The sequence below is a fragment of the Danio rerio genome, chromosome 20 (assembly GCF_049306965.1).
Source record: "Danio rerio strain Tuebingen ecotype United States chromosome 20, GRCz12tu, whole genome shotgun sequence".
NCBI lineage: Eukaryota > Metazoa > Chordata > Actinopteri > Cypriniformes > Danionidae > Danio > Danio rerio.
Window position 1 is genome coordinate 57487758 of NC_133195.1, and position 15634 is coordinate 57503391.

Genomic DNA, 15634 nt, shown 5'->3' on the forward strand with positions numbered 1-15634 from the left:
TTTTAATTTTGTCGTTATGTACTCACCCCCAAAACCTTTATCTGTTGAACATAAAGATATACAGAACAATGTTGAAAAAAAGAACAAGCAGTAAACCTAACAGACTTAAACAGTATATTTTGGGTTGTTGCTATAAGTGTTTACAGCTACAACTTAAAACTATTTCAATTTTACTTATTAAATTACCATATTAAACTGTGTTTTACTAACGTCTACACCAATTACAACCTTAAACATACCCTTTACAGCTAATTATTGTGAGTATGTGTCACAAAAATAGTGCTATAATTGATATATGGATGTATTCTTAACATAGTTTTCGTTTCTACTATAGATTTGAATGGCTGCTTTTGGTCAATAATCTTTAGAATATCTTATTTTTGGGTTCAAGAGAAGAAAGAAACTTTTATAAGTTTTAAAAGTAAATTGTGAGGTAATTTATTTATTGGGTGAGCTGTCCCTTTAATACGCTAGATTTTAATATTTCTCAATATAATGATAGCAAGGAATTGTGGCAAAATAAAAACGAACGTCAGATCCTTTATTTATAAGGAGTCATTTATTAAAAACGTTCAGCTTAGGTTTACAAAAAGAAAGTTTGAATTATAAAATGCAAGAGCAGACACACAAGGCAATTACAAGGACTTTAAAGTAGCTAACATTCACTGTGATATGTCTGGATTGTTTTATACAAAAACAATAAATTACATTACATTACGGATTTTATTTGTACACTAAAACTCTTTAGTCGACTTCCTCCATTCTCGAAGTGTCGTCGTCTCCCTCCAGAACGGGCATATCTTCTTCAGCGGGTTGAGAGATTTCCTCGACCACAGAGTCATCGTCATCGATGCCTACAGAAAAACACATTAAATATAATTAAATCTTTCTGTTTCGAGGGATTCGAACTCGGGACGCCCTGACATGCTACTACACAATATGTCGGCGTGTAACCTATGGCTGTAACAGCCTGAAGGCAAGCAGTCTGGGCTTATGCATCCAGAGCGCGCTATTACTTACAGCCAATCAAACAGTTTGGTGTTTCGTTATAATTGGTCAGAGCTTTCAACGCCCCTTTTTCAACACAGAGCCCACCTTACTGCTTTAATCAATTCATAAATCGTACAAAAGAAAATCAAAAACAAATGTATATACTGCTGTCTTTTTGACTGGGTGGGAAAGACAGACATTTGGGTTGGTTGAGCCCACCCCTGCCCATGCCTAGAGCCGGCCCTGCTATGAATACTTTTTAAAATATCATAATTTTTTTACTGTAATTTGTCAAAAAATTCATTTATAAAAAGTGAAATAATGAATTACTTAAGAAATCCCCCATCCAAAAGGCCCATTTTTATATAAAACTATTAATATTAATAGTAATTATTCTTCATTATTAAGTATTAATAATATTTATAATAATAATAATTATTATGAATAAATAATAATTAAGTATTCTTCTCATAGTTAGGCCCCCCATACATGCAATACACAAATCCAACTGTGACTATATTATATAATAAAGTTCTCTAGCTTCTGTAGCCATCAGACTTACCAAGTCCGAGTTTGATCATCCTGTAGATGCGGTTTGCATGAGTCTGTGGGTCGTCCAGTGTGAAGCCTGAGGATAAGAGCGCCGTCTCGAACAGCAGGATCACCAGATCCTTCACCGCCTTGTCGTTTTTGTCGGCTTCCGCTTTCTCTCTGAGGGTCTCCACGATGGGGTGTGCTGGGTTTATTTCTAGGTGCTTTTTAGCGGTCATGTAGCCCATGGTAGAGTTATCCCTCAGAGCCTGAGACTTCATGATCCTCTCCATGTTCGCCGTCCAGCCGTATGTGCTGGTGACGATACAGCAGGGCGAAGACACCAGACGGTTGGAGACGGTGACCTATTCAGACACAAATTATATGCATGAGCAAGTAATAGTAATACACTGTGTATTTTGCCTCATTCGTGCCACCCAGTGGATTTTCACCTCTATTTGGGCATTTGCTTTGAGTCATTAGCTCGCATGATTTTTTAGTTGTTAAAGATTAAATGGTCGGAGACTGTGACCTGTTCAGAATCAAATTATATGCATGATCAAATAGTAGTAATACACCCTCTGGAAATTCTGCGTGGATTACTACTATTTTTTCACATACTCATTGACTTTGTGTGTAATCTACCAGTTCAAATTCGTAATTTTGTTTACGAAAATTAGCATCTCGTCACTCGCTCTCGATTACTCAAAGGATGTTTTTTGCTTCAATTTGTGAATTGTGAATGTGAATTTTCTTCTCGAACTGAATGTGTTGATCTTATGCGGACGACTTGATTGAAACCGAAACTAAAACACTATAACAAATCATTCTCAAACTTTCAGTTTTAAATTTTCAGCCAAGTGCACCAAGAACTTTCACTTTTGGCCCAGAATTTCAATTTTGGTGCATCTCTAGTACTATAGAGCAGGGGTTCCCAAACTTTACAGCCTGCGACCCCCAATATGACGATGCCAGTGACTCGCGACCCTCAATATCCTGGTTATGAATACAGAAAGCTTGCATGCAATGTCACACACACACCAATACACCCAGGTATATTATTCGTTTAATGTCAGTGCGGTAAATGGGCCAGAAACTTTAACCAGGAGTTATAAAATCAATCTGCTGCATCTGACGCTATTGCTGTGTCTTTAATATAATGTAATTACCACTGGGGTCGCAATCCAATAGAACTAGTAACTATAAGCTACTATAGTAACTATATAGTAATTATAAACGACTATTTTTTTCTCTTCAGTAGGTTATGGATAAAATATGGTCATTCTTATATGCTTTAATAATAATAAATCGATTTTTTTAAATCACCAGGCGACCCTCCTTCATTGTCCTGCGACCCCTCGAGGGGTCCCGACCCCCACTTTGAGAACCCCTGCTATAGAGTATTCAGTTCAAAATGTTTGTCTTGCATGCTAACAGCTAATACCTTCTCAATCTTTTTGTCGAGGATATCCTTCATGATCTTGCACAAGTTCTCATATTTGGCCTTCAGCTCATCCTGCTTCTTCTTCTCCTCTTCATCCTCGGGCAGCTCCAGGCCTTCTTTAGTGACCGACACCAGATTCTTGCCATCATATTCCTTCAGCTGCTGAACACAGTATTCATCGATGGGCTCGATCATGTAGATCACCTCCAGACCAGCTTTACGGAGGCGCTCCACAAACGCTGAGTTCGCCACCTGATCTTTGGTCTCACCTTTAGGGAAGAACATTAATTTAAGGGTTGTAAGAAAATGGCTAGTAATTTCACATTAACTATTAGCAGCTTTAGGCTTTTAGCAGTGACATTTGCATTACACTGAACTAAACTTCAACTGTGAAAACTGGACGAAAGCAGTTTCAATTTACAAGAACTTCATCCGTGTTAATCTGCTTTGATACAATCTACATTGTAAAAGCACTATAGAAATAAAGATTAATTGAACAGTGTTAACTAACTTTGGTTAACTGACTGAAAAGTAAAGCATTTCAGTCTTGAATTGCTTATTTAAATAAATGTAACTAAAAGTAAGTACTTCTTAAAGTACATTTTAAAGAAACTTGTTACTTGTAATAAATGAGAAAACTAAGTAAAGACATTACTTTTTTGAAAAAGTAACCTGTTACTTTATTAGTTACTTGAAAAAGTAACCTGATTACATAAATTGCAATAACTGTAATAAATGAAAAAACTAAGTAACTAGCGACACATTTTGAAACACATATTTTTTGGCAGTTAAAAAGTAATCCGTTACGTTCTTACTTTCTTTCTAACTTGCATTAGTTGTAATAAATGTAAAATCGAAGTAACTGCCGGTCCTTTTTTTAAAAGTAACTCAAGATATTTTTTTAACTTAAAAAGTAATTTCTTAATTAAGTAGTTACATGAAAAAGTAATCTGATTACCTTACTCACATTACTTGTAATAAATGAAAAAACAAAGTAACCTGCGATACATTTTGGAAAAGCATTTTCAAAAAAATTTTTTTTGGAGGTTAGAAAGTAATGTTACTTTACTAGTTACTTATTTAAACTAAGTTTGTTACTTTGTAATAAATAAGAAAACGAAGTAATGGCATAACTTTTTGTAAAGGTAATCCTTTAATTTATTAGTTACTTGAAAAAGTAATCTGATTACTTAACTTGTATTTCCCCTAATGAATAAGAAAACGAAGTAACTGGCGGTACATTTTCGAAAAAGTAACTCAGATATATTCTTAGAATTTAAAAAGTAATCTGTTATTTTCCTAGATACTTTAAAATTAATCTGATTACATAACTTGTGTTATTTATAATAAATGTAAAATCAAAGAAACTGCCGTTTCTTTGTTAAAAAGTAATCTGCATGAAAAAGTAGTTACATGAAAAAGTAATCTGATTACTCATATTACGTACAATACATGAGAAAAACTAAGTAACTCAGATATATTCTTAAAAGTTCAAAAGTAATCTTGTTACTTTACTTGTTATTTGAAAATGTAATCTGACTGCATAAATTGCATTACTCGTATTGAATGAGAAAACTATTTAACTAGCGACACATTTTGGAAAAAGTAACACATATTTTTTTGGAAGTTAAAAAGTAATCTGTTACTTTAATAGTTACTTGAAAAGTAATCTAATTACATAAATTGTGCAATAAATAAGAAAGTGATTGGGCAATTTTTAACATTTTGGAGAAAGTAATTTACATATTTTCTTGGAGGTTAGAAAGTAATGTTACTTTAGTAGTTACTAATTCAAAAAGTAACTTAAGTGTGATACTTTTTAAAGAAACTTGTTACTTGTAAGAAATGAGAAAACTAAGTAACGGCATAACTTTTTGTAAATGTAATCTGGTACTTTATTAGTTACTTGAGTAAGTAATCTGATTACATAACTTGTATTACCCATAATAAATGAGAAAACTAACTGGTGGAAAATTCAGGAAGATTCAAGTAACTCACTATTATTAATTTAATATTTTACTAGTTACTTGAAAAGTAATCTGATTACTTAACTTGTGTCACATATTTTCTTTTAACTTCAAGTAATTTGTTACATCAGTAGTTACATGAAAAAGTAGTCTGATTACTTTACTCACATTACTTAAAATGAAATGAAAAGTATCTAGCGATACATTTTGGAAAAACTCTGCATTTTCTTGGAAGTTAAAAAGTAATCTGTTACTTCACTAGGTACTTGAAAAAATTATCTGATTGCATAACTTGCATTATTTGTAATAAATGTGAAGTTGAAGTAACTTCCAGTTCTTTTTTAAAAAAGTAACTCAGATATTTTCTTTTAAGATTAAAAGTAATCAGATTACAATGTCAAGTAACTAGTAAAGTAAGGGATTACTTTTTACCTTAAAAGAAAACCTCTTCCAAAATGTTGTTTCGCAAATTACTCATTAGTTTTTTCATTTATTAAGGGTAATCCAACTTATGTAATCAGATTACTTTTTCAAGTAAATGATTACATAACTCTCATTTCTTATAATCCATAACTCAAAACACTGACTGTTAATTCACTGAATCGCTACTAACCGGTGATGTAGTAGATGTGCTTCTGTGTGTCCTTCATGCGAGACACATAGTCTTTAAGTGACACCATCTCATCTCCTGAAGCTGAAGTGTAGTAGCGCAAAAGATCAGAAAGTTTCTTGCGATTCTGAGAGTCCTCGTGGATGCCAAGCTAAAAGAAGAAGAAACATGTTATTTTGGGCACTTTCTATATTTCTGTGTTCGTTAGTTACTTGAGTAGCACATTCACCTTGATGTTTTTGGAGAACTGCTCGTAGTATTTCTTATAGTTGTCTTTATCCTCTGCCAGTTCGGTGAAGAGATCGAGACACTTCTTGACCAGGTTTTTGCGGATCACCTTCAGGATTTTGCTCTGTTGAAGCATTTCTCTGGAGATGTTCAGAGGCAGATCCTCAGAGTCCACCACACCCTTAATAAAGTCTGGAAGGAATGTTGATTTTGTGAATGTTATATAGTGTATTATTACTTTGGAATGAGTAAGAAATAATTGAGAACAAACAATTGAATTGTTAGAAATGACACAATGGTCTGTTGAAATACTCGTTTCTGATTGGCTGGAAAGTGTGTAATATTATTTTTAATGCACACAGGTAGTTCCAGTCAGTTTTGATCACAGTTAACAAAAAATAAATGTGCTTTCATCAAACATGGATGCTTAGTTTCTTCTGCATCATGCATTTAATATCCTTTAAGTATGGCAATTATGCCTTATATAATCCACACCTGAAGTAGAGCATTATTGTCTAATAACTTAACAGACTAGAGTCAAGGAAAGTCAGCATTTATTCTATTGGTTGACATTGATATACAGTTGTCAACATTTGAAGTGGTTCAAAACCTTTGAAAGTTGTCTTAAAACTTCTGAACAACCCCTTTTATTGCTTTATAAATAACATGTTTGATCCACTTTAAATGTTGACTACTGTACAAATGTATTATTGCTTGAAATAAGAAAGAAAAAATTCATGATGAACTGAGATGTGCATTATTTTCTTATAATTCAGTGGTCCTGCGTGCAATATTCTGCTTAAAGTCTGGTCTCCACAGCTGCTCCGATGTTAAAAAGGTTATATTTGAGAGTTTATTTGTCAGATTTTTGTCCTCTAACATTTCCTGTGTGCAGCACTAGTTTCTTCCACATGTCCTCCAAAGCCTTCTGATGTGATTTTCAACTGTGAAATTACTCAAATCATTCAGTGTAGTGATATGTAATGCGCTCAAAACTTGTCGGAACTACTTTAGCTGTGCAATTATCTGAAAATAATGACACACCCTGGAATATTCACCAGCCAATCAGAATCAAATCCTTCAGATGTATAAATAATAATAAAGACACTTACTGAGATATTCTGGAATGAGTTCCTCGCAATTGTCCATGATGAAAACCCTGCGCACGTATAACTTAATGTTGTTTCTCTTCTTCTTGTTCTCAAAAAGGTCAAAAGCGGCTCTTCTGGGTACAAAAAGTAGAGCGCGAAACTCCAGTTGGCCCTCAACTGAGAAATGCTGCAACAAGAAGGAGAATAATGGTTTATTTAGTCAGCCTAGACTGAAATAATGTGATCCTAGAGCACAAAACCAATCATAACGTGTCAAGTTTTGGAAATGCAGCAGGTTTATACATCTTCTGAAAGGAGATATTTGACAGAGATACAACAATCTGAGGGTTAAAAATCCCCTTTATAATTGAACAAAAGGTCTTTATTCATGCACTGTAGGAAATTTACAAAAAATCTTGATGGAATATTATCTTTCTCATAAAAAGACAATCAATTTTGACCCTATATTTTAGCTGAAGTCCAAATCAATGTTTATTTATTTATATTTTGTTTGTTTGTTTATTTTAAATGATGTATTGACTGTTTTATGGTCTTACACTGCAATAAATGCTTTCAATACTAAACACTGAGAGCTTTTGTCTAATAAGACTTCAAATCAAGAGGCATTTTCTAGACAAGCAAAGCATATTCCCTTGTTTTAAGGTAAACCTCACAAAATTTTGACTTCTTATTTCAGACAATAAGCTAAAATTATTTGCTTGTCTAGCAAATGCTTCTTGATTTAAGACTTTATAGACATTATGATGGAAAAACTAGATGAGAAAGGTATTTGTTTGCTGTGTATGGTGACTATTTTACCGCCAACCCAGGCACTGCAGATGCAACATCGCTTTTTGGCTAATTCTGTCATGTTTTTTCCATCATTAATGTGCCTCAGTAAATAAAATAAATATCTAACAGAATCTTTAACCAACCTTGACAGCCAAGTGATCCTCCCAGTCATTGCTTAAACTCTTGTAAAACTCGCCGTACTCCTCATTGGTGATGTCATCGGGGTTACGGGTCCAGATCGGCTTGGTCTTATTCAGCTCCTGGGCATCAATGTACTTTTCCTTCACCTTCTTCTTCCTCTTATTCTTGCCATCCTTAGAGTCTTCATCTTCATCAGCTCCCAGATCTTCAATTTTGGGTTTGTCTTTGTCTTCGCCTGCTGCAACCTCCTCCTCCTCCTGTTTCTCGCCTTCCTCAAGATCCACCTCTTTTTCTCTCTGTTTCTCAATCTGAAAGATATTTTTGGGAGTTTTATGTTGTGCAATGCGGACTTTAGCAGGTTTGCGGTTGACGCACCAATTTAGAGCCACTTACGTAAAGCGTAATTGGGTAACCGATGAACTGAGAGTGCTTCTTCACCACTTCCTTAATGCGCTTTTCCTCCACATATTCAGACTGATCCTCTTTAAGGTGGAGAATGACTTTGGTACCACGTCCAATTGATTCACCTGTTATTGCAAACATCAGACATGACTAGTTAAGCATTTATAGCATATTGGTTTAAGGTTATTAGTTTAGCATATTGTTTTAGTTAAGAGTTTAATTATTATTATTATAATTACGCCGTAAAATGAATTGGCCAGCCAAACCGTAAGATCTAGAGACTTTAAACTAAGTCACATGGTTAGTAAATACAAAATGCTACTCAAATAAGATGACTCGTTTAATCTGGCCAACAGGGGGGGCTATAGTACTTTGAAAAAAACAAATGTGCTCATAACTCTTACACCGTTTGTTCTAGACTTAAAAACTTGAGATATTTGGAAGTTCTTGATTTGTTATTAGATATTTATAGACGTTTCCAAATTTACATAGAGATATGTAGTACACAGAGCGTTCTACGTTGGAAAAACACCCAAACATAAGAATCTGGAAAGGGTAGAAAGCAAAATAAGCCATAGATGAATAAATAAATAAATGGATAAATACGAAAATTACATTAAAGACTCAAAGACATCATGCAATCAAAACAATATCAGATAATACTGGTTTTCAGTTGCCATTTCAAGTGTGCATTTAATTCTTAGTCCATACTGTGGCACCTAGTCTACACTGAAAGAAATGACTTTTCGGTGTGGTAAAATCTAATAAATTTACTCTTGTAATTTTTAAATTGTAATATTAAGTGTCAAGGATGACTAGAATTTTCTAAGTACATATTTAATATTTACACATTGACTTCATGTAATAAATTAAACGAGTGGAAAGAGTTAAATATTGCTATTTAATTACTTGTAATATTTAAATATTTTCTAATCATCTTAAACCTAGTAATATTGAGTACGTTTTAATAATGTAGAAGTCGCAAAGGATAGTTCCCAGCATACTTTGCAAGAGATTGAATTAAAAGAAAAGCATTTTGAAAATAAAAGCAGTCTAAGGTGTTTAAATTTAAGAGAAAGACTTATTAGAGTTTGATCATCATTAGTTTGTAGATTAGGAAGAGTTTTGAGTATGTCTTTTAGTTTTGCGGTTACCACCTTACAGAAGAGCAGCACTCATGCTTTGGGTCTTGGCATTTTTATTATCAGCAATAATGTTTGATGCTTCACTCAGAAAAGCTGTGCTAACAGTAGCGCTGACATCAGTAAGCATTTATAAAGTAAATTTGCTCTTGCTAAATAAATGTGCTTGAAGTAACGTGACATAACACATTTCAAGTGGAAATGTGTGTCTTAATTAAACCAAGTTGCACCAAATGTACTAATTTGTAACTAATAAGGTTTGTTTATATTGATAAAAGCAATGTTCCTTCTGCTAAAACAAGAAAATTACTTTACTTGGTTCATTTAAATAAATAAAGACTCAAAGTAAAGATAATTGATTAATTTTTACTTAATGTTTAACCTAACACTCTTAAATAAATTAAGTACATTTTACATGATCTAGACAAGTTAATTGTACCTGATAAAAGATTGTAAAATTTAATTAAAATTTAGGACTTAAGTAAATCTTAAGAATTATTTTTTTTAGTGTACTCTTTAAATTTGACTTTTTGGAAGTACTTGATTTTATCAATAAATTAAATGTAATACGTTTATTTACACATTACTTTAACCAAGTAAAAATATACTTGAATATATTTAATTTAAGGTTTTTTTTTTTGAGTATGGATTCATTTGTATAGTATGAAAACCTCTGAGGGCTCTTATGATTTAAGAAATGTCTTAATATATATATGATTATAATGCAGCTAATATCTAAACATTTCTCAAATCAAGAATTATTTTCTAGACAAACAATAAATACTGTCTTGTTTTAAGAAATAATGAGTCAAAATTAATTGATTAATTAACAAGCAACATAATTAATTTTTTGTCCTTTGACATGCAATAATCTGCCAATGGGGTAAGCAGAACAATTGTGTGTCAAAAAAACAATTATTTTGCTTATTTTAAGGAAAAAACTTACTTCATTTGGACTCGTTATTTCTTAAAACAAGACAATATGCGTTGTTTTATCCACTTGATGGGGATCTTTCATTTTTAGGTGAACTATCCCTTTAAATTTAAGCATTTATTTCGGGTACAAATTTATTTGTTCAGCATGTAAACCTTTTTAGAGCTCTTACCGAAGTCTGGCTTGACAGTGAACGATCCGCCAGCTGCAGATTCCCAAATGTACTGCTCATCATCGTTGTGTTTGGTGATGACCGTCACTTTCTCGGCCACCAGATACGCAGAATAAAAGCCCACACCGAACTGACCGATCATAGAAATGTCCGCTCCGGCCTGCAGAGCCTCCATGAAGGCCTTTGTGCCGGATTTAGCGATGGTGCCCAGATTGTTGATCAGGTCGGCTTTGGTCATGCCGATGCCGGTGTCGATGATGGTCAGCGTGCGCTCTTTCTGGTCTGGGATCAGTTCGATCTTTAAGTCCTTGCATGAATCCAGTTTGCTCGGATCTGTCAAGCTCTCATATCTGATCTTGTCCAATGCCTGTTTTAAAGACACGTAAGAAAACATAAAAAAATAGCATAAACACCCCACTGCAAAGAAATGCTTTCCTTACTTGGAGTTCAAGAGTTCACACTTAGATAATGCTCAACTATAATGTAGAATATCTACTGTAATGCTGTACTTAGAACTAAAAGTGTCTTCTTACACACTGAAATAAACTTAATAAGCATATTATTCTGATAAACGTACATCAGAGGAGTTGGAGATGAGCTCTCGGAGGAAGATCTCCTTGTTGGAGTAGAAGGTGTTGATGATCAGAGACATGAGCTGAGCGATCTCAGCCTGAAACGCAAACGTCTCCACCTCCTCCTCCATCACGGGCTGGGCCGACTTCTCAGGCATCTAAAATCAAAGGAAACAGAGATAAAATATAAACAATAATATTTAAACAGTGACGGAGAAAACAGTTGCATACGGATTCTGAAATACGGTGCACTTTTATAGGTGGAATGTAGATATTCACTGTCAAAAATATCTGTAAATTAGCCGTTTTCTGTATTTTGTGATGGATGTTTTTATTTTTCACAGTTTATTTCTGCTTTTGAATTGCATTATGGGATCTTGATCTTTCCTCATACAATTTTTAACCTTGAAAAGTTGTAAAAAGTGGCTTTTCTGAGCATTTGTATTAGTTTAAAGTGACATATAGTCTGGGTCAGTGTTGTATATTCTGCTACAAAAATCTTGTAATTAAATGCCAGTAAATTTTCTGTTATTTTACAGAGCTGTTTCTCTAGAAAAAAAAAACTGAAAGGAGTCATTTTGTTAAGCTGTAGAGTTGAATTTTCAGCATCAAAAGTGGACAGAGCAGAGATCATTTTTGGGTGTACTGTCCCTTTAAAAAGTTCAATCAGAAGCATTGAGCACCAGCTGACCTACTATAGATCTTAATGCCTAATTTCCCCCTGGGCATACTTCAAAATATCTTATTTTGTGTTCAATAGAAGAAAGAAATTTAGTTTACGATCATTTAAATATGAATAAATGGTGAATAAATGTTCATTTGTGGGTGTACTGTGCCTTTAAGAGGTTCAATCTTAAGCCTAGAGCAAAATCTGATTTTCTATGGAAGTTAATGCCTGATTTTTTTCCAGCAATCTTCAGAATATCTTATCTCGTGTTCAACAGATGGAAGAAATTCAGTTTACAATCAGTTAAATGTAAGTTAATGCTGAGTAAATGTTCAGTTTTGGGTGTACTGTCCCTTTAAGAGGTTCAATCTTAGTCAATGAGTAACAGCTGATTTATTATAGAAGTTAATGACTGTTTTTTTTTCCACAGCATTCTTCAGAATATCTTCTTTTGTGTTCAACAGTAGAAAGACATTCAGTTTACAATGATTTACATGTGAGTAAATGGTGAATAAATGTCCATCTGTGGGTGTACTGTGCCTTTAAGAGGTCACAGCATTGAGCAACAGCTGATCTGAGCACATGCTCAGCACCTGTCACATGTACCAAATGGCCTAACGGTGTGAAAACGACTGCTTTTTAACCCATATTTGGTGCTTTTACTCATGCAATCTGACCCATTCTCATTTTTAGGCTAGTTTTGTTTTGGGTTGCTCAGCTTTAATGAAACAGCTGCCATTGTTAGACATGAGCTTTTAAAGGGACAGTACACCCAATAATGAACATTAACTTGTCGTTTAAATTATAAATTGTGTTAATTTTAAGATGATGAACACAAAAGAAGATATTTTGAGGAATGTTGGAATCTGGTAGCATAAGAAATCTGAAATACGGTTATAGTTGGGATGTAGATGTGCATCGCGTTGTTGGTGGGTTGCTCAGCTCTAATGAAACAGCTGCCATTATTAGACATGTGCTCTTAAAGGGACAGTACACTCAAAAATTAACATTTGCTCAACCATTTGAGTTTATTTTTACAGTTTTTTTTTTACACAAAAGTAGACATTGTGAAGAATGTTGGATTTTGACCACCACTGTAGGAAAGAAAAATATTTTTTTCCACCAGGGTTTTTCAGTATCGTCTTTTGTGTTTAATAAAAACTGAAGTGAATGAAGAGTAAGTACATTTCTTTGGTGAACTAATACTTTAACTAAGTGCAACTCTTTTAAATGGATTACAATTAGCATAGATACCATCACAAGCATGAGAGAAATTTTTAGAACTTTCTTAAATTCACTCATCATATGTTTTTTTCTGTATAATTTGAGCATTTATTTAATTAAGTGTCTGATTTCAAAGAGGATTTCATCTGAGATTTTTAAATATACATACATATATATATATATATATATATATATATATATATATATATATATATATATATATATATATATATATATATATATATATATATATATATATATATATATATTTGTGGCCTGAAATGATACAATTTTCAGATATTTGCTATAATTCTTTTGTTTTAATGTAACCATATACAAACATTTAGTAACTATAGGACTCATAAAACCTTGTAGGACTGAAAAAAAAATATTTTGGTACAATAATAAAATAATAAATAACTAAATTAATGAAGAATAACCTAATAAAACTTAATATTGTATGTTATTGTAAAAACATTGATCGATTACTATAAAATATTGATTATTATAATTTAAAGAACTCAGAATGTGCCAAAAATACAATGAAAAGCGTACAGAATATCTTGCATTTTTCATTGAGTAGCTTTTTTGTTTCTATAATAATTGTTAAATACAAAATGTTAAAGGATTTGATCCACTTTAAATGTTGATTACTATAATATAATATACGTAAATTATAATAAACTTTAAAAAAATCCAATAATAACCTTTTCAACTTGCCATCTAAAATAATAAATCAAACATTTTTGACTAGTTTCTTTGGTTAAATTGAGTTTTCAACAGGAGTCGCAGCAAATATTTAATTTTTCTGTTTGATAATTGCAAATATATTTATAAAATGTTATCAATTATATATATATATATATATATATATATATATATATATATATATATATATATATATACTGTTGAATAAATGCAAGATCTAAAACTCTTTTATTTATTTATTTTAATAATTTTTTGTATGGTAATTGCTATCATATTTAACATAATATGATTTAATTTGTGTGGTAATTTCTCGTGTGTGATCTTCAGCTGCTTTGTCTTTGGTACTGACTAATCTAATGTGTCTGCACACATATATTACTGTAAAGCATCCTGTGGAGGTTCATTATTATAATATTAATATAATTACAATAAAACCACTCACAACTGAAACTCTTAAGAGTGTCTTTAGTAAATACAGCAGTATATATATAACTCTTACCATGCTGTGTGCTTTTATTCTAGCCAAAATAAAACAAGACTTTATGCAGAAGAAATAATATTATAGGAAATACTGTGAAAAATTCCTGAATCTGTTCAACATCACTTGAGAAATATATTTAAACTGTGCATATAACATGACTAAAACCATTCAAATGCCTTCAGAGTTGAATGAATGTCATATATAAAGCTCTTAAGAGGGATATAACAGCATATCTCTCTTACCTTGCTGTGTGGTCGTCTCGAGTGCAGAAAGTCTTTGCAGTGGTTTTGTGTTTGGAGGTGTTGTACTCCAGTCTTCTCGTCGCGGGTCTGCCGTTATCTGCTGCGTCCTCGCCTTATATTAAGACCAGAGCTTCTCGAACCCTCCATCCAGAAACTTCCAGACGAAACGCCTGCTGAAGTGCAGGGCTCCAGCATGTCCATGTTGGGACAGCGGTCGCAGATGGGCCTGTCAATCAAAGACAGAAGGTTCCGGAGCCACATGGAGCCGTCGACGAAGACATGTGACTTTCTGACAGCAGAATACCGATAGCTGATTGGGTGCGTCACTAAAATCACAATAAAGACAAAGAGAGAGAGAATTTTGAGTTAATGGTGATTTCAGCTTTTTTGGCTGTGTCATGGCTAGGGATGCAACGATTATAGATTTTGGTTGTGCGATTATAGTCTGAGGAATAATTACGATTATTATACATTCATTAATTTCAAACCACTACTAGTTAAGAAAAATCACATGAAAACAGCTTATATTTTAAAGTGTTGTTTATTGCTGCTCAGTAACCAAATAATACAAAACTTTGGACTTAAAAACAAGTGAAAAAAGTTTTGCCATTTAAACATAAGTAATAGTTTTACGCTGAAAATAAATGTCAATAAATAATTTAAATTTAAATAAATAAATTTAATAGAAACACAAATTAATTAATTTTAAATAAAGTAAATAAAATAAATTGAAAATAAATAATAATAAAATTTTAATAAATTAATATACATTAAGAAATTTAAATTAATTAATTAATTAAATATAAATAAATTAAAAATATATAAAAATAATAAATAAAATTTAAATAAATAAAATTAAAAATAAGTAAATAAATGAATAAATAAGTTGTATTTGTCTAACATAAATCTAAGTGTCAATAAATAGATAAAAATAAAATTTAAATAAATAAATAAAGTTTAAATAAATACATTTAAAATAAATGAAAATAACTAAATTAAATGTAAATAAATAAATTAAAAATATATAAATGAAAAAAATAAATTAATTTTTAAAATAAATTAATTAATACCTTTTTTAAATAAATTAAAATGATAAATGAATAAAATTAAAATAAATAAAATTTAAAATAATAAATAAATGAATAAATAAGTAGTATTTGTCTCATAAAAAATCTCATTTAAATAAATTAATTAAAAATAAATGAAAATAAATAAATTAAATTAAAATTAATTAATTAAAAATAAACAAATGAAATAAAAAATGAATTTAAAATAAATTAATAAATGAAAATTACA

General features: G+C 31.9%; 1 protein-coding gene across 1 annotated transcript; it reads right to left on the reverse strand.

The window, feature by feature from the left end:
* Positions 1 to 540: 540 nt before the first annotated feature.
* hsp90aa1.1 (heat shock protein 90, alpha (cytosolic), class A member 1, tandem duplicate 1) lies at positions 541 to 14430 on the reverse strand. Its single transcript, NM_131328.2, has 11 exons — positions 14339 to 14430; positions 11022 to 11174; positions 10445 to 10811; positions 8188 to 8321; positions 7797 to 8102; positions 6883 to 7048; positions 5772 to 5962; positions 5546 to 5693; positions 2966 to 3234; positions 1553 to 1886; positions 541 to 854 (listed from the first exon to the last, which is right to left on the reverse strand). The coding sequence occupies exons 2-11, from the start codon at positions 11172 to 11174 to the stop codon at positions 745 to 747; spliced, it is 2178 nt and encodes a 725-aa protein (NP_571403.2). The 5' UTR covers positions 14339 to 14430; the 3' UTR covers positions 541 to 744.
* Positions 14431 to 15634: the final 1204 nt, after the last annotated feature.